We start from the raw sequence: 19,431 nt of genomic DNA on the forward strand, positions 1-19,431 counted from the left end.
AAATCACAGTGCCATGTATTTTTACACAAACCACTTATATATCTGTGTAGTTATGGTTTTGCTTTTTCCAGATCCATGTAACAGCCTGAATGTAGACCAAAAATTATAGTAAAGCACAGTATGTAATAATATGACAATACCTTGTTCTGATTTATTTCAATCTGTTTTTCGAAGTGATTATAAAGGCTGGACAGCTTTGCACCATGCTGCATTTGGAGGGTATACTCGCACAATGCAGATCATTTTGAATACTAATGTGAAGTGCACAGATAAAGTGGATGAAGAAGGGGTAAGTCTTGCGCAATCTTTAGCAATATATAATAAAAGTATTATGGAGTATCCCCATTGTACTACTTGGCATGCAGAAGGGCTGCCATATTCCAGTTCCCCAAATCTTGGCTGACTAACCTGCACAATATGCACATTATTTACTAATTAGGCAAAACATGTGGTGGGTTGGGGAAAGGTTAAGCAACCCTCACCCTGCGGGACGGGGACATCGTAAATGGGAAATAAATATGTAACTGTTTCAGTTAGTTCATATTCTAATGACATGGTATTTGATCTTTTATCCTTGTGGAAAAGAACACGGCCCTCCATCTTGCTGCCAGAGAAGGCCATGCCAAAGCCGTTAGACTGCTTCTTGATGACAGTGCCAAAGTACTCTTGAACAAAAATGAGGCTTCTTTTCTTCACGAAGCCATACACAATGGGCGGAAAGATGTCGTAAACACTGTCATCTTACATAAAAGGTAAGAAGCACCTGATACCCAGCAATATATAATATCTAGCATAGAGATCTATTATTTTTCACACTTTGTGTCTACCATACCATTTTAACAGTTTGATTTCTGTACCATTCACATTTGCTTTCCCCCATGAATTTGTACTGCTCTTTCTCTTAAACGTTATCCTTGGAAAAAGTAGCTGGTTAGAGAAGAATTTTGAATATCTTTCTCCACACTTCTCTCTGTGAGACAGGACGGGGAACATTTTTTTGTCTGTGAGGCCAATCCTGATTGGGGGGAGCTCCCCCTTTAATAATTTATCTGTTCCTATAGCAAATTCTAGGGGACGCGGGTGGCGCTGTGGTCTAAACCACAGAGCCTAGGGCTTGCCAATCAGAAGGTCGGCGGTTTGAATCCCCGCAACTGGGTGAGCTCCCATTGTTCACCCAGTGATTTCCCTGCTTTTGCCTGTTTAATTGCCTCTGCCACTTCCTGAGATGTTATTGATGTATTTAGATCTATTAATTTCTCCTCTCTGATTTTTTGTAGGTTACTCTCTTTCAAATACTTACCTATTTCTATTTTTCCCCCTTTCCTTTCCTGTATAAATCCATGAAATATTTAACAAATGCTTTCCTAATTTCCTTCAAATTATCTATAACTTTTTAATTTAATTTGATTTGATTTATAATATTCTATGACAAAAATATTCTAAGCCCACTCAACTTGGTTTTTTTCAGATGGGAAGAGACTGTTGTAACATTTTCTCACCATTCAAGTACAAATAAATGTCCTCTAATAGAGATGGTTGAATATCTTCCTGAATGTTTGAAAGTAAGATTATATACTGAAGAATTTAACTTGGGATTAAAAAAACATAGGTTTGGCTCACATGTAAAAGAATCTGTTTTATACCTTGTCTTAGAGCCTTGTGTGAGTAAAGTAAAACTAAACCTTTGACCATCTGTAACGTATCAGTTGGAATCAGAATGTCTATAGTGATTAACTGAAATAATAATTAAATCCAAAATGCATGCAATGTGGGTAGCAGTCAGTGAATAAAACCAGCATGGGAAGGTAATAAAAAGTCACAACAATACATGAAAACCACAGTATATTGCACATTTCTCAGCTGAATATAATAAATGCATATCAATCAATAATGAAGAGTCTGCAGAAGCTGGCAAATCTCGCAGTTGTGACTTATTCTGGGGTGTGAAGGGCTGTGCCTGAAAAGGGAGGTTTTGGAATAGTTTACTACATGATTCTTTTTCATAGAGCCTGAAACTTTAGCTTGGGTGTGCATTTGAATTTGGGGGTTTTGAACTGGAAATATTAATTGCACTTTTAATTTTTGTGAGCTATTTCAGTTCTTGTCTATATTGTAGCATCTGAGTGACTCATTGTGTCATTTGGAATTGCTGTCCTACACTTTTGAAGAAAAAAATTATTTTTATCTGAGCTTGGAAAATCTGCTTTATGGTTGCATAACACTTTGATTATTAAATGTGTTCAAGTGTTGTCACAAAGCACTGAAATGCTTCTTTTTTCTTCTCCTCTTGGTCTCTACAAGTTAGTTTTAGACAATTGCATCACTGAATCATCAGATGACAAGGCATCCAAAGACTTCTGTGTAAGTTAAAAGCACTGTTAAAAAAAAAATGGAGACATTTTAGAGTTGCTAAAGCATTTGATGCATTGAGAGACAAGTCATGATTCCTGGCTTTGTATTGTAATACGGGATTATCATCTTATAAATCTAGCTGTGTATTGTCTTGGCTTGTATTCTCTAATGCTCCTGGTCGTCCTCATAGAGGCAGAGGGGTCTTCCAACAGAACTGTTAAAGCAGGGCCTTTTGAGGATAAGGTATAATTTTAATTTGTTGCATTGCACAGCGGATGTACATCTTTCGCTATGGCAGTAATGCTGGGAGCAAGTGCAAGCTCTTGAAAACAGAGTAGCTACTTTGTGTTGGGATGTTGGACAGCGCCCCTTGCAACTAAAATAATATTAAAGAAAATAGATGCCTCACCGCTTACAATATTTCTTTTTTTATTTCTTTTTCCATTTCAGGATTCATACTTCCTGAAAGTACAAAAGTGTGTATGTGTTTAGTTTTTATCATGAGTTTATTTGTGTCTAGTAATGCACTGTTTTCATATGCTAAACAAAGATATAACCATATTGGCTCATAAGAACTCAAATTTGAGTGTATATTTTAGAGAATATTCAAATTTTAGTAGACAGTGCTTGCACCTTTTCATGGTTTGCTTCAAAGGCATATAGGAATATACTGTTCTTTGTTGTTGAAAGTTAAGCTGAGATGATCTTGCTTCATACTTGTATAGGTTGAATATAACTTCAGATATCTTCAGTGCCCACTGAAGCTTACCAAGAAATTAAAAGAAGATGATGATATTGTGTATGAGCCACTTATCACTCTTAATGTAAGCTATGCTAATGTGATTTCAAATCTACTACTTTATTTTGTTTTGTTTACTCTATATTATATTTATTTTAATACATTTATAAACTATTTTTTCCAATTTCTTAAGTGGGCGAGTTGTTGCCAGTCACCCAAGCAACACCCACTTTTTATGACTCCCTCCAGCCTACAGCAACCCTCTGTGTTATATCCCAGACAATTCAAGAGAGTCCTGCAACCCTCAGGAGTAGCTTTTGGAGGGACATGGAGGACTTCAGTGGGTGCATTAGCAAGAATTGGGTGTTCCACTAAGCACATGTGGAAGCGCTTTCCTCTAGAGCAAAGCCACTCTTGGTTCTATCTCAATTTGTTTGAAGCAACATTTTCATAATTAATAACATATCATTTAAGACATTGAGTTTGATATTTATCCTGACTGTCTGCATCAGGATAAACATGATTTGAATGATGTTTTAATTGACTCTTTGGAGAATGTGATGCTTCCATCAGTATTTTCTCTTCCTGGAGTATAAACTGGTAATTTTCAACTCTTAAATATTTTTCACATTTTTAAAATAAAGATACCACACTGTAATGTTTAAAGATGTGTGTGTGTGTTTGTGCACACACACATATGTTTCCCCTGAACCTATGAAGCTGTTAAGAGATAGCTTTCAGTTATAATATTAGCTTGAAAATATTTAATTGCATAAATGGACAATCTTCATCTCCCCCCACCTCAGGCCATGGTCCGTCATAATCGTGTTGAACTTCTCAGCCATCCTGTCTGTACAGAATATTTACTCATGAAATGGTAGGTATTTGTATTACTAGGATCCCACTGTTCCACTAATTTTGTTCTTATTAAGGTTCATTGGCAGAGAGAAATCTCCACTGAGATTTCCAGTGCATGGACATGGGATTTATAGGAGCTGTATAACCAGTATATCAAGCTTCCCGCAAATATCATGTACATGAATTGTATTTATGCATATTCCATTAATTTAAGGGAAAATGAAAGCTGCTTTCAAGCTGGCAGAGACGTCTAATCCTTGCTGTTGAGTTTTACCAGGGCGGGGGAAGGGGGGCGGAATCCTTTTTATTCTTTTCCCCAGTGGCATAGAAAATATTGACCTTTGATAATACTACGAAAATACGCATGGTGACCATTTTAGGCGCGTCCAACTGATGCGCAATCACTGATGCATGGGTCCATTTGGATTATACACACTCAAAAAATGTGCGGGGGGGGGAAGGGAAAGGAACTCCTGTGCGAAATGGTCACCGTCTATATACCGAATTAAATTTTGCTTTACAGGATGGCCTATGGGTTTCGAGCACATCTCATGAATCTAGCTGTGTATTGTCTTGGCTTAATGCCTCTAACGCTCCTGATCATCCACATAGAACCAGAGGGGTCTTCCAACAGAACTGTTAAAGCAGGGCCTTTTGAGAATAAGGTATCATTTTAATTTGTTGCATTGGGACAGTGGCTGTATCTTTTGCCATGGCAGTAATGCTGGGAGTGACTGCAAACTTTTGAAAACAGAGTAGCTACTCTGTGTGGAGGTGGTGGACAGCGCCCCTTGCGACTAAAATAATATTAAAGAAAACAGATGTCTCACCATTTACAATATTTCTTTTTTCTATTTCAGAGTTCATACTTCACAAAAGTGTGCATGTGTTTAGTTTTTATCATGAGCTTATTTGGGATCTGCAAAGAAATAATACAGCTCTTCCAACAGGTACGTATATATGGGATCCTCCTATTAGAGGGTCCTGGTAGCGCGCAGGCCCTGGGACTTCACCCATAGAGGTTAATTGGTGGGGGGAGTAGCTAAAGCCCTGGCCATAGCCCCTGGATCACGCTGGGCTGTTTTAGCCAATCCCCAGAGGGTGGCGTGATCCCAGGGTCTTTAAAAGGCGGCAGCGTGACGCAGGTAGGGGCACTTGCGTCGTGCTGCCAAACACCTGCCCTCCCTCCCTAGGTAGTTTCGTCTGGCCTTGCTTTGGTTTGGGTCGCCTGTTTTGGAACAGGGGCTGGGTAGGAATTTTTTTCGTTTGGCAAATTTGCTCTAGCCACTTGGTTTTTGCCTACCCCTTAGCAATCATCACAACTTGTAAGGTGGCGGTTAGGCATTGGCTCAGTTGGATTGTGGGGAGGGGAGGTGTGGCCATCACCTACCCCTCCAGGAACTGGGTATTCCGTTAAAGGAAGCTGGGGGTCCTGGATCTCGTCCGAAGCCCGCTTGAGGGGCTAGGGCCATGCCAGGACCACAGGATCCCCGGGGTGAGCTTCGGTTGGTCCGCATTGATGTTGCTCCCTCATTTGGTTCATTTGCTCCCTCATTGGACTGCAACCCAGAGAGGTGGAGTCAGTTATAGTCAGGAGTCAATGCCTAAGCCAATACCGCTCATTTGATTGTAATTCAATAAAGTTGTGGCCAAAATTTGCCCCAAAACGTAAAACTAAAATATGTGTCTGAGTGAAGATATTTTCGGGGGTGGGTCCTGGGGGCCTCGAGGTGCAAATATATACACACGTGGCCTTCCTTTCACATTTCTTGAAGTGTTTTTTAATGTGCAGTTAAAACAAAGTTCTGCCTTTTAGAAAGAAAATCCTCCTTCACGACACAGAGAGAACATGAGGTGACATCTGTTTTAATTCATTTTTGACAGTGTTAACACCTATTTTTGTCTTTTATACTCTAGAAACTTAAGTATCTCTTGGATTATTCGAATCTCCTCGACTGGACAATTTATACTACAAACATCATTTTTGTATCATCTTTATTTATTCAACTTCCAGTTCGTTTGCAGTGGGAGTGTGGTGCAATTGCTATATTCTTGTCTTGGATGAATTTCTTGCTATATCTGCAAAGGTAAACTACAGTGCTCACTCTGCGACAATGTATATGGCTAGAGTTGACTGGGAACCAGGGATGAGGGAGCTACCTCATCTCACATGGTATCAGTCAGCAAGGTCAATGAGTCAAGATGTTGGGAACTGAAGTCTGACATCAGCTGGAGGGTCACAGGGACCCTTAACCCTGATGGAGAGGTAGAGTCACCTAGGTTAAAAAATGCTATTGTTACTGAAGGACTCAACCACTATGGAAACCGTATATGGAGGCCTAGATCTTAACTACTAGATTGGGCCAATTATCAGTGACAGTTTGTCAGCTTCCTTCACAGAAGCATAATACAGTGGTACCTCGGGTTACGTACTTAATTCGTTCCGGAGGTCCATTCTTAACGTGAAACTGTTCTTAACCTAAAGCACCACTTTAGCTAATGGGGCCTTCCCGCTGCTGCTGCACTGCCGAAGCACAATTCTGTTCTTATCCTGAAGCAAAGTTCTTAACCTGAGGTACTATTTCTGGGTTAGCGGAGTCTGTAACCTGAATCGTATGTAACCTGAAGCGTATGTAACCCGAGGTACTACTGTATGTTGATGCTATACATATAGCTGGGTTTTTTATATATATATAAGAAGATTGTTAATTATGGTTTTTTTCCCATATATATCTTCCTAGATTTGAGAATTATGGAATATATGTTGTGATGTTTTGGGAAATTTTGAGGACGTTGATCCGGATCATCATTGTCTTCTTCTTCTTGATGTTAGCCTTTGGGCTCAGCTTCCATGTTCTTCTCGGTTCACAGGTTAGAAATGTCACCTTTGTGTAATACTTTGTTTATTAGAAATAGAAATTACATTTATTTACAAAAAAAGTTTTTAGCAACAATGCATAATATTATGAAAACTCTTCTGTGTGTTTTGCGCTGGACAGTCATAAATTCTGGGACTAATGGCCATCAGGTTGATGCCTTTATTATTTCAGGCACTTGAACAACAACAATAATTTATACCCATCTGACTGGGTTGCCACTCTGGGGCAGCTCCCAAATAAATATTAAAAACACAATGAAATATAATAAATGAGATGTACTGCTGGATGGAACTTGTATTCCAAACACTGGAAATGATTTTTTGCACTCTTCTGTTAAAAGTGATTGTTGTTTAGTTGCTTTATGGATTTCCTCTCTTTGGAAAAAAAAAGTTTGATCTTAAAGCTATTTCACATGTATTTTATGTCTCCTTTTTCTCCTTTTTAAAATTTCTTTGTAGGAAACATATGGCACTCCATATCTTTCTGTAATGCAGACATTTGCCATGATGCTAGGAGATATCAATTATCGTGAAGCTTTCCTTGAGCCAATGCTTTCCGATCATCTGCCATATCCATTCCTGAGTTTTGCAATGCTTGTTATCTTCTCTCTCCTTATACCAATCCTTCTTATGAACTTGTTGGTAAGAATTAAATGTGTTAAATATGGAAGCTGGTGTTATAGCCAAACTGCTTGCATATCTGTCTGTCTGTCTATCTCTCTAACTTGTATGTGAGAGACAGGGATAAATTTTCTTTCAGAAAATATTACAGATGGAGTAGATAGCAGCATTGACCATTTTTGCATTTTGGCTTGATGTGGGCAGACAAATTCACAGTCTTGCATTTACTGCCTCAGAGGAGGCTGACTTGTACCAGGTCAGGCTAATTGTCACTGTAATTTTTTCAGCACCTGCTAGAAACACTTTTCTTTAGAGAAGTCTGCACAGATATTTAGAAAGTTGATACTAGTTTTCATCTGTTTTTAGTTTATTGCTACTTTATTTATTTATTTATTGTATTGGTCGCTTTATTTTTGCGAAAGGCAATTCAAAGCGAATCACAACCAAAGCACAAACAAACCCAAAACTCCGTATACATTAATTCTGATCAAAAGAAAGGCTTTGCAAAAGAGGATTAAAAATGTAATATTATAATAATTCAAAACAATAAGAAATTCCTATCTAAAACATATCATCTCTTACTGGACTGGGAATTGATGGATGAAGAAGTGAAAGAAACGATGATCAAATGGGCCCAAGATGTCAGACATACTATTTATCTAGAGCAACGGGAGAAACTCTGACAAGAAGATAATCGATTTACCGCCTCATATACAATTAAATAAAATGTTATCAAGATGTTCCATAGGTGGTATTTAACACCATTTAAGTTGGCAAAGATGTATAAATTGAAATCCAATCTCTGTTGGAAATGTGGCAAAGAAATAGGAACAACAATACATATGTGGTGGAGGTGTAAGGAAATTAAGAAATTCTGGACAGTAATACAAGTAATACATGAAGAATTAAAGAAGATGTTGAAAATATCAATAATTAAAAAACCAAAGATATATCTTCTTCGATTGATAGGGGAAGAGATACCATGGGGTGGGGTGGGGAATCTTCTTATATGCAAGTACAGCAGCTAGAGTAGTGATTGTGGCTAAATGGAAATCACAAACTCTACCATCAAGGTAGGAATGGATTTGTAAGTTAAATGAATACAGTACTTAGCTTTGGCAAAGTTAGCAGCTGTGATAAGAAATCAATTGAATCAAAAATTTAAAAAGGAGTGGAAATGCTTCGATGAATATATGGAAAAATATTGCTCAAAAAAAGATATGCTAATATGCCTAGATTAAAAATGCAAAGTATTTAAATTAATGCAAGTTAGTAAGGAAGGACAATAAGAATATATAGATGAATCAAGAAGTATGTAGAATGCTAAGATAAATGTATTTTCAAAATGTAGAGGAAATCGAGGGGGGAAGGGACAAAATAAAATGATATTTGATTGAGGATGTAAGTGATAAATATATGTTGGGATGGGGCTGACATGGTGAAGACTTTGTTTTATTTGCAATATGATGTAATATGGAAGTAAATAAATTAAGTGGTTTTTAAAAAAAACCCAAAACAACCCTGTATACATCACAACAAAGAGAGAGAAAATACATTGAAAATACATTGAAAACATCCCTCCCATTTTAACTTTTTGAAAGTCTTAAATTATTGTCATTAATTCTTCCTACTGATTTTGTTTTATCTTTTCTGACAACTGCTTTGAGCAGTTTTTCTGTTTTTACAATCATGCGGTGTAGAAATTTTACGAAATAAAATAAATAAAACTGTGAATGCCACCAGATAAAGCTGTGGTATTATGCGAAAATGCTTCCTAAATCTGGATGCGAGCAAATGCTTTGTTTCACTGCAACATAATTACATCCAGTGGTATACTGCATAGCTGTCAACCTTTTCCCTTTTTTAAGGGAAATTGCCTTATTACTAATAGGATTCCTCGCAAGAAAAGGGAAAAGTTGACAGCTATAGTATACTGTAAGGTTGCTTTTAATTTTGAAAACCTAATTCCTTATACATTTGGGAATAATTTATTTCTTCTCAGAAATAATGTTAATGTGGAACAGAATGGAAACGTAGGAAAAGCATGGGAATCAAAATGGCCTTGTTAACTCTGCTTTGCGTTTTATAGATTGGCTTGGCTGTTGGTGACATTGCAGAGGTACAGAAATTTGCAGCACTGAAAAGAATAGCAATGCAGGTTTGTGACAGACATTCTGGCTATTATATTCATTGCAATGGGTGAAACTTTCCCTTGGGCTAGCATTGAATTAGAGTTGAGAAATACCTTGGTTTATTCTGAGCTAATTCATGTTAAATGTGGTCATTTTGTTTAGGTCAGTCTTCACACAAATTTGGAGAAGAAACTGCCATACTGGTTTCTCAGCAGAGTTGACCAGGATTCGATCACTGTGTATCCTAATAGGCCAAGATATTGTGGATTTATGGTAAGATGGATGAATAATTCCTTCTAAAGTGTATTCTGAGTCCTATGCGTTCATCCAAACATATACACACAAGAGAAGGGGGGTGAAAGTTGATTGCTTAATTTAATATGTCTTTCCCTACTCAAATTAATACAGAAAACTGAACTCAGTCTCTCTGGGAAAACTCCTAATTCTTGGTGATGCCACCAAAATACATATTTTCTCACTCTGAAACTGCAAATCTTCTTGGTTTCATAATGTGAACAAATTCTATGAATTTTTGTTTTTTGTTTTTGCAGAGTGTGTTTCAATATTGCTTTGGCTGTAATGATATAGCAGCAAATACGCAGGATGCTGACACATCTTTGGAACTAGAAGTATTGAAACAGAAGTACAGGTATTTTTTATTGGGTGTTTCTTCTGCTTTCTAAATGTTTGTACAAAGAAAAAACGTAGTCAGGTTTTAGTTAATGCCAGTGTTATGGTGTTATGGTCTACTTGCAGCCATTATAGAATTACTTGTCCAGAATCTACATCTCATTTTAAGCCTTATTTACCAGGATGAAGATAGCAAGCTACTGCAGAGTTTTAAAAACATCTTTCTCAGAATCATGCCCCAAAGAAAAAGCAAAGTTTGGCAGGCCACATTAAAAGTTGTTTATTATTATTATAGCTGTTCTGTTACTCCCCACCACCACCAACCCACATTCTTGGCTGAAGAGTATACAGCTTGCACCATTTCCACTTTTTGGCCTACAGGACATCTAAAAATGGCTAAGGAGAGGGGTGAAAAACAAGGAATTTTCCATGCCTTCCATAGTTCATGCTTTAATACAGCTTTGGAAGCACAGAGTAAAACAACCACTGTCCTGGTTAAAAATTAAGACATAAAACAAATGAAAAAATATACTCTGCATCCTATGAAAGGAGTAGCAAAATGCCCTTGAGAAAGATCACCAGTATTGAAATGCATTGTTCATACTACTAAATAGTTAATCCTTTTGCCTGCAGATATTTCCCTTTCTGTTTTTTCACTGTGGATTGATGCAGTTCTCTGGATCAGAATTAAATTAAAATAGCCTAAAATATAGAAATAGCATAGCCTAAAGTAGTATAAGTACGGTTTAAGTATTATTATTTTTTCCTTTTCAAGAGATGAATGAAGTATATTTAAAGTTTTTTTTGTATTTAATGTTATGAAGAGTTCTGCATCCTGATATATGTCTTTTTGTGTTTTAGGCTTAAAGATATTGCAGCACTTATGGAGAAACAGCATGACCTCCTTAAACTGGTTGTTCAAAAAATGGAAATCATATCTGAGGCTGAGGATGAAGACACAAACGATCTATTCCAGCACAAATTTAGGAAGAAGCAATTGGAGCATAAAAACAGTAAATGGGATACAGTATTAAAGGCAGTGAAATGCAAACCTCCCGAGATCTAGGGCTGCCCCCAGCAGCAGCTGAGGGAGGTGGCTTTCAGGCAGGAATCATTCACCACATGTGAGGCAAGGAAGAGAGGAGATGAAAGTTTGCCCTTTACCCAAACCATCCAGATGTAGCAGTGAGGGTATCCTGGGCAGCACTATGCAAATGTATAGTTGCTGACTAGCAGACCCCGTAGTCTTCTCTGTTTTAATCATCCTAACTAGTCAGCAACTACTTAGAATCATAGAATCATAGAGTTGGAAGAGACCACAAGGGCCATCGAGTCCAACCCCCTGCCAAGCAGGAAACACCATCAGAGCACTCCTGACATATGGTTGTCAAGCCTCTGCTTAAAGACCTCCAAAGAAGGAGACTCCACCACACTCCTTGGCAGCAAATTCCACTGTCGAACAGCTCTTACTGTCAGGAAGTTCTTCCTAATGTTTAGGTAGAATCTTCTTTCTTGTAGTTTGGATCCATTACTTGCCTGTAGGATGCTATCCCTACCTCACGGTTTCTCTGTGATGGCTTTTGCTAAGAGTGAGCTTAGCACTACTCAAGCATACTTCCTTGCACTTTGTTGTCTAAAATACTCCCTTCCCTCCTGGCTGCCTTCTGATGGCTATGTTTGAAAACTGGCTATCCCTTCCTACTTATCAGAGGCTGCTGGTTCCTGCCAGAAAACCACTTCACTAGCTACCTCTGGCTGTAGCGAAAACTCTGAATGTTGTTATACTTCATGTCTATATATTTCTGCCTCAGCTATTGCTAAAGACAGGGCCTCTTCTCCAGTTGCATGGTTATAATAATACTAGTGAAGTTTGCATAATGTAAAGAGAGATGTTCTCGGCCAGAGAGTGTGTTAAATACCTCTTAACTCTTTATCTTATCACATGTAGCATGAACACAAACAAAGAGGATAAGCAATGATTTAATGTAGCAAATAGCTGGTTCATAGAATACTCAGTCAGCACAAGTCCCAGTTAAATCACTGGAGCATCTCAAAGTATACATGTAAGAAGTATATGAATAGGAAGTACAGTTGACTTGCAACTTGTGCAATTGCAGCTTTACATATTTGGTAGCCTGCCGTAATCGCACAGATATAATGCATGCAAGGCGGAGAGCTTAAAAAAATCTTTCCACACCAGGTTTTCCTGCAGTGGAGAGCTTATTTAATGGCTCTGGGAAGCTCTTGTGTATGATCTGGGAAGGTCTCGCAAGATATTGTAAACTGCCTTGTGTATAAAGGTAAAGGGACCCCTGACCATTAGGTCCAGTCGTGACCAGAAAGGCAGCTTACAAATTAAAAGTGAAATGAAATCTCGCAAATGTCTCCAGAGGCAGTTAAGCAAGACAGAGAGTTTGTTACACACGTAACAGAGCACAGAACAAGGTAGTACATTCCTTCAATATCCCTTCCTCAAAGCACTGTGATTGAAGAGCTCCAATCAGCCTTTCTCAACCTGTGGGTCCCCAGATGTTGTTGAACTACAATTCCCATCACCCCTAGCTAGCAAGGCCAGAGCTCACAGATGATGGGAGTTGTAGCCCAACAACATCTGGGGACCCACAGGTTGAGAACTGATGATTCCAGCCAGTCACAAAATAGATCTCCAACCTGCCTTCCTATGCTGGCATCATCTGTTTTTTCCAAGCAGGAGATGGAATTCTTCAATTTTTGCAGACACAATGTCTGCAGGTGGTTTTATTTTTAGACTATCAGAACCTCTTAATTTCCTTATATAGTTTCAGAAGTGGTTTAGAGAGATCTGCTTCAGCTCAAACAAGCCCCAAATCTGTACAAAGCAGCCTCCTCAGTATATAGCTCAGAATTCATCCAGATCTAATGCCCATTCCAATGCATACACTTGGATTTATTGTATATTGATTTAAATTTGTGTATGATCCAGTTGCTGCTTTTCACTCTCACTGCTGTCCATGGGATAGTCAAACCCTCTGCTTAGCTCTCAATCCATTGAACTTTAAGGGTGGAATCCTGTGAACACTTACGCATAAGTAAGCCCCACTGAAATGGGAGGGTGTGGCAAAGTATGAACTTCTGAAATAGTAAATGCTACTTTAGGAAGGCACATTTTTGTTCTCTGTCATTTCTGGCAGCCCCAGTCATTTCATTTTCTATTCATTATAGCCTCATTCAATTTCCCTTACTAAGTTAATCACGGTGGATTCCTAGCTTGTCTCCCAAAGCGTTTAGTGTTTTCCATTCCAAATGCTATGAAATATTCAGGTGTAGTAAGGCCGTCAGCCCTGCCATGATTCGGACAGATTGGATAAATGCCCCCCCCCCCATTTCACAAGCAATTAAAAAGGGTTGTTGTCTTCAGCATGGAAGACTTTATTCTTCAGATTGGACAGTTTTCGTGTACTTAGTGCACAATACCTTCTCCCTTCCCTGCACACAGTTCTCTCAATGTTTCAGTTTGCTAAACAATGGGATGTTTCAGAACTGTGTCTTGTGAGAAATGATTGAAAGCACAGTAATATTAATGAATGGGAGAAACTAATCAAAAGGATTTTCATTTGTTTGTCCCATCTGTTTCTATTTTTCAGTCATTTCTTGTGATACTTGGAAACTAATGGGGCTCATTCATTTGTTTTTTCATTTTTTGGGGGAAGGGGGAATTGCACCCCTAGTTAAAATGACTAAATGCATATTTACCTGTGGGACACAATAACATAGAAACAGAACACTGAAGTGCAAAGGAATATGGAATTAAACGGGGGCATGTGTTCGCTTGATTAACAATCTAATGCAGCTTGCTTAAATCTCACTTGTTTTATCTTAAACACTGGCTCTGCTGTATCACAATTACATGATGTAACCTATTAAGCATGGGCTAAAATAATATCTCAGTCTGTGTTGCTATTAACCATTGTTGAAACTGTGTAGCATTCTTCCTTTTCCATAAAGATCTCAATAAAACTATCTTTGCCTACGCCTAACAACTGTCATTCATTCATTCCCTTTTGTGATTACATGTGTGATTTGTTATAGCATTTATAGATTGCATTATTTCTTTATGTGGAAATGATTGCTAGATAGATATAGATGGATATCTTAAATAGCACAGCTCTGCTCTCTTTAAAAATGTAAGGAAATTTCTGTTCGACTTTCAGAAATTTACATGGAGGGTAGCTCTTTCGAAGTGACCAGAAGTCAAACTCTGCCTGCCTATGCAATGCTATGCCTATGCAATGCTATTCAAAGAAGGATTCTAGCCTAGTGGTCTTCCTGGTATGCTGCCTTTTCATGAACAGGAAGAGTTTGACAATGTGACATTCTCACCTCTAAACATTTCATTTGCCCAATTCTACTAGATCTAAAGTAAGAACATAAGACGAGCCCTTTTGGATCAGGCCAATGGCCCAACTACTCCAGCATCCTGTTCTCACAGTGACCAACCAGATGCCTATGGGAAGCCAGCAAGCAGAAACTGGGGGCAAGAGCACCCCCTGTACTTGTGATGCTCCTCAGCTGCTATTCAGAGGATTGCTAAATTCCTGCTTCTCCAGTGTGAACTCTTGCATTAAGTGAACTGGGCTAAGAAGCTGAAGGATCTTTATCATCTATGTGCTCTCCTGGCACTATGGTGCGGTGCCTTGCTAGCACGGGGACAACATCACTAATGTTAATTTGCAAAGCCTTTTGCAATTCAAGGTATCCAAGTAGCTACAGACAGGATGTGCTCATGCACCAGGTATCTACAGCTCTGTTGCACTAGCACAGCTGCGTCTGGTGAAGTGAGTTTGTGAAAGTGGAAATGGTTATTTGCAGTGTTGACAGTCCATCATAACAACACTAGAGGGCAGTGAGTGCTAGTATTTTTTTTTATGGGATATTATCTGGCCGTTATAACATTTGTTTGGATGAAGAAAGTACCGAGTGCCTTAACCTTAGTAGTGGAATAAGCTACAGTTTTACTAGCTGATATTCCAAGGCACAAAACGCAGTGACATTTGACACTTCTAGGGAAAGAGTGTAGGAGTGAGCCCTTTTACCATGTCCTAACTATTTGCTGGTACATATGTTTTCTTCTTTCTTTAAGCAAGTGATTTGGAATGGTTTGTTTTTGTTCTGCTTTTGTCTCACTCATGAAGCAGCTGTCATGGAGGCTGGGAACATGCATAACACTCTGTAGCCCTCGCCACCCCCAGATGCATATCTAAAGTTAACCTCAGAGCCACTGCTTGGATTTGGCTGACAGAGAAGACCGTTTCATTTGGTGGTGTTAGCAGCTTCCCAAAGCTCCAAGTGGTTCTGTTTTATTTACTGAGACCTAGACACAGACGTTTCACAGCTCAGGAAGATGTACAGCAACTATTTTTCCACAGTTCAAGGTAACCACACAGCTTGGAAACCCTCAGCACAACTGCAGGCCTCAGTGTTGTCTGGCTCCGGCACACTAGTGTTGCTGAGGGAACAAGGAAACACAAAATAATTTCATATTATTTGAAAAACATTTTCAAAATCTACTTGTGCCTGTATTTTAAAGGTACTAAAAATATTAATTTCCAAATATTACATGATAGGTAAAGGTAAAGAGACCCCTGGCCATTAGGTCCAGTCGTGGCTGACTCTGGGGTTGCGGCGCTCATCTCGATTTGTTGGCCGAGGGAGCCAGTGTACAGCTTCCGGGTCATGTGGCCAGCATGACTAAGCCGCTTCTGGTGAACCAGAGCAGCACATGGAAACACCGTTTACCTTCCCGCCAGAGTGGTACCTATTTATCTACTTGCACTTTGACGTGCTTTCGACCTGCTAGGTGGGCAGGAGCAGGGACCGAGCAACGGGAGCTCACCCCGTCGTGGGGATTCGAACCACCAACCTTCTGATCGGCAAGTCCTAGGCTCTGTGGTTTAACTCACAGCGCCACCCGCGTCCCATATATTACATGATACACATATATAATAAAACAGATTAGCATTCAACATGCCAATATTTCTTTAAAAATAGTCAGATTGTGTTATTCCCTGCAGAGCCTCCCCAGGGTTATGACCAGCAGATGTCTTGGTAGTGAAGGAGAAGTGTCCTGGGAGAGGGCATTCTCTGTGGCAGTCATGGAATTCCCTCCCCACAAAGATGTGTCTGGTTTCTTCAATATACAGCTTTTAGACTCCTTTTTGATTCCTTTGGCTCTACTATGAAGCTTAAGCTTCAGGGCCCCTAATCCCAGTGGAGCCCCTGAAGCAACTCTAGTCTACATTGCTATAAAAAGTTTGCTTAATAAAGTGCCTCAGGCATGTATATAACATTTCTCTAATTTTCACTCTCTCCATAACTCAAAAACTAAAAGGCATAGGATTTTTTTGTCCAGACCAGTGACTTTGATATGTGAGATAATCCAGTACAGCAATTTTAATCAAAATCTGAGATGTAGTAGTTAATTAAAAAAAAAAGTGGTGACCTGTCATGGAACGACCCCCATTGAAGAAGATAACAGTGCTTACCCAGACCTCATTGCTGGTTGTGAAGGGGTCCCCATAACTGTTCAAGCTTCAGGGGGCCCCAAATGTAGTTTTTCCACTGCCTGAGATGTGTGTTTTCAGGTCCTATTCCTGTAACTGTACACTGTTTTAACTGTTTTAAATACTGAATTTTAAAATGTCGTATCCCATCTTGCAACCTGCTGGTGAATAATAAATGTAAAAATAGTAAACGTTGCTATTATAATTATTATGGAACCGTAACATATGGCCAGTGCAACTCTTCCCACTGGCAAGCCATGCATAATAATACAAAAATGAGGTGAAGTCACTGCGCCAGTTGCATCACAGCATTCAGAAACACCTTAAAACTGTGTAGGGGCTGGACGAGGCAGACCTGGGTGGTGTCCTCTACCTCGCTGCCTCCTGAGCACTCTACCCTGGGGCAGTTGCATAGGCAGAGTAGACAAGAGCTCATCTCTGCAGATCTTGGGACTGGATTGCCCTCTAATGAATGGGTCGAAATAAGTTCCACTGAGGATTTTCTTTTGAGTCAAGTTAGATATGGCCAGGCCCACTGTTTGACCTACTTTATGAGGCTCACAATTAGACTTACTGAAGTCAAATTTTCAAGGTGCAAAATTACATTTTGAGCAGGCTTCCAATGCTAGGACAAATAACGTGTAACACAACCCTTGGATAAACTGTTGTTTATTATGAGTGCTGGGGATTGTAGGTCTGTTAGGGAACTCCTAACAGCACTCTTAATGAACTACAGTTCCCATGATTATTTGGGAGAAGCCATGAATGTTAAAGTGGTACAAGAGTGGTGTGGATGTGATCATACTCCCGTGACCCCTGACCCCTGGCAATGCTGGCTGGGGCTGATAGGATTTATTGTCCAAAACGTCTGGAAGGCATCAAGTTGCCACCCCTAGGCTATAGGCATACAGAGGATTATAAACTTTTTAAAGGATTAGAAATATATTTTACATGAAAACAATGTTGGAGACCAGCCATTTCTAGCATTGAACTACAGATAAAATTAGTGTTATACAACATATTCTGAATAGAAATCCAACACTGTGTGAACCAATATGAAGGAATGCTATGATTCAAAATTCAGAAGAGTAAAATAAAATGTTTGCAGCATGCAACGAATTAGCAAATGCATATTTGTGACCTTGAAATGTCATACAAACTATTACAGAGCCCACAGAAGGAAAAGGAACCTACAATATTCTTACAATATTGGCGGGCTGGGTGGGTGGGGAATGCACCAATTAACAGAAGTGAAAACTAAACCCAACCTATATTCCCAAAGCAGACAGCTTAGAAAAATATTTGCATGACCCATGGTCATACAAAATAACCATAAAACTGCAGCCTCATGAATAAAGATAGCCAAGGAAAGAAGCAAAGGCTACAGGTCTCCCCCAAAAGTTGCATCAATATTTCCAGATGAAACCATGAGATTTGTTAAGATACGCATGCTTGGGGCCAAGTCAGGAATGGAAAAGGACTGCTTGATTTGCAAAGTATTAGGAAGGCAAACATCTCTACCACAATATCACCTAATTCATTGAAATAATACAATACGGAGATACATATTTCAATGGTTTTTGGTACAGGAGTGAAGCAAAAAATGAAGTGAAAGAAAGGGTTTGTATATAGATGGTCATTTACATCTATATACAAGGTGGGTCCTGCAAACTCACCACCATACGCCTGTAACCACTTGGTAAGCTGGTCATCCATAAACTGGTCATCCATATTGTCCTGTCAAGTTGTGATGCAAATTCTACCTGGCTAATCAGAATTCCAGGAAAGCAGGAGAGTGGGAAGATCTTTTATCATCAATTGAAGGGAAACATAGATGACCTGCTAAGTGAGCGATTATATGCACTCTGTGAACAGGGTTGGTTCTACTATTAGGAAGAATGAGGTGGCAGCTTCAGGCAATCCCTCCCACTTCTCCTGAGCTCCAGCCATTTCCTTCCTCCTGAGTAGCTTCCTCAGAGGAGACAATGTTTGTGCCTTGCAAGCCCTTGCTGAGTGGTTATCATCAGCATTTAGAGACAAATGCTCAGCAAAATTGAGCTGAATACAGAATCCCAGCTGGAGGAGCATCCCTGCGTACAACCACACTGCATACAACAACTCTGGGTTTAGTAAAATATGAAATCTAATGTTTATTATAGAAAATGCATGTTGATAGGAAAGATTGTAGTTCTATCTAGCTAAGGTGGAATGGCACTGAGCCATGATTGCTCTTGCATCTCAGCAAGAGAGAGCTCCAAATAATGTTTGCTTTCTCATGGAGAAGAAGAAGAAGTTGGAGTGAGGACTGCAACTGTAAGATCTTGTCTGTGAGTCCTGGAAGACCTGCTTCTTGCTTGTAGGCCTCTTCCCACTTGGCTTGGGAGGGCAGGCCCCTGACTGACTTCAGCTACAAAAGCTGAGGTTGATTCTTGTAGCCCAGTCCAGCCTTGTGCAGGTCTACAATCTTGTCCCTGACATCCTTGGACAGCTCTTTGGTCTTGGTCATAGTGGCTACTTTGGAATCTGCTGGATTGATTGCTTCTGTCGACAGGTGTCTTTTGTACAGGTACTGTAACGAGCTGGGATTACAGGTAAGACCTCTCCCTTACAGCAGGTGCTTCTAATCTCAGCTCATTACATACAGTGAAGATACCAGGTAGCCTGACATCTGGCTGGTTGATA

The 19,431-nt window shown here is 39.4% G+C and overlaps 1 protein-coding gene across 2 annotated transcripts in view; it reads left to right on the top strand.

The window, feature by feature from the left end:
- TRPA1 (transient receptor potential cation channel subfamily A member 1) overlaps positions 1 to 15,751 on the top strand; it is a 32,145-nt gene extending 16,394 nt beyond the window's left edge. The window contains exons 13-28 of one of the 2 annotated variants that reach the window (XM_081013311.1): positions 175 to 289; positions 586 to 752; positions 1,469 to 1,562; positions 2,302 to 2,361; positions 3,078 to 3,176; positions 3,898 to 3,968; positions 4,473 to 4,614; positions 4,810 to 4,899; positions 5,867 to 6,036; positions 6,691 to 6,820; positions 7,287 to 7,469; positions 9,538 to 9,606; positions 9,743 to 9,853; positions 10,132 to 10,229; positions 11,072 to 11,223; positions 14,602 to 15,751. In XM_081013311.1, coding sequence (XP_080869437.1) covers positions 175 to 289; positions 586 to 752; positions 1,469 to 1,562; positions 2,302 to 2,361; positions 3,078 to 3,176; positions 3,898 to 3,968; positions 4,473 to 4,614; positions 4,810 to 4,899; positions 5,867 to 6,036; positions 6,691 to 6,820; positions 7,287 to 7,469; positions 9,538 to 9,606; positions 9,743 to 9,853; positions 10,132 to 10,229; positions 11,072 to 11,223; positions 14,602 to 14,612 — 1,762 coding nt within the window. In that variant the 3' untranslated portion in view covers positions 14,613 to 15,751. Of the gene's footprint in view, positions 1 to 174; positions 290 to 585; positions 753 to 1,468; positions 1,563 to 2,301; positions 2,362 to 3,077; positions 3,177 to 3,897; positions 3,969 to 4,472; positions 4,615 to 4,809; positions 4,900 to 5,866; positions 6,037 to 6,690; positions 6,821 to 7,286; positions 7,470 to 9,537; positions 9,607 to 9,742; positions 9,854 to 10,131; positions 10,230 to 11,071; positions 14,230 to 14,601 lie in introns of those variants that run through there. The other variant, XM_081013312.1, reaches the window with a different exon arrangement.
- Positions 15,752 to 19,431: the final 3,680 nt, after the last annotated feature.

The sequence above is a fragment of the Podarcis pityusensis genome, assembly GCF_964106645.2.
Source record: "Podarcis pityusensis genome assembly, chromosome: 7".
NCBI classification, from domain to species: domain Eukaryota; kingdom Metazoa; phylum Chordata; class Lepidosauria; order Squamata; family Lacertidae; genus Podarcis; species Podarcis pityusensis.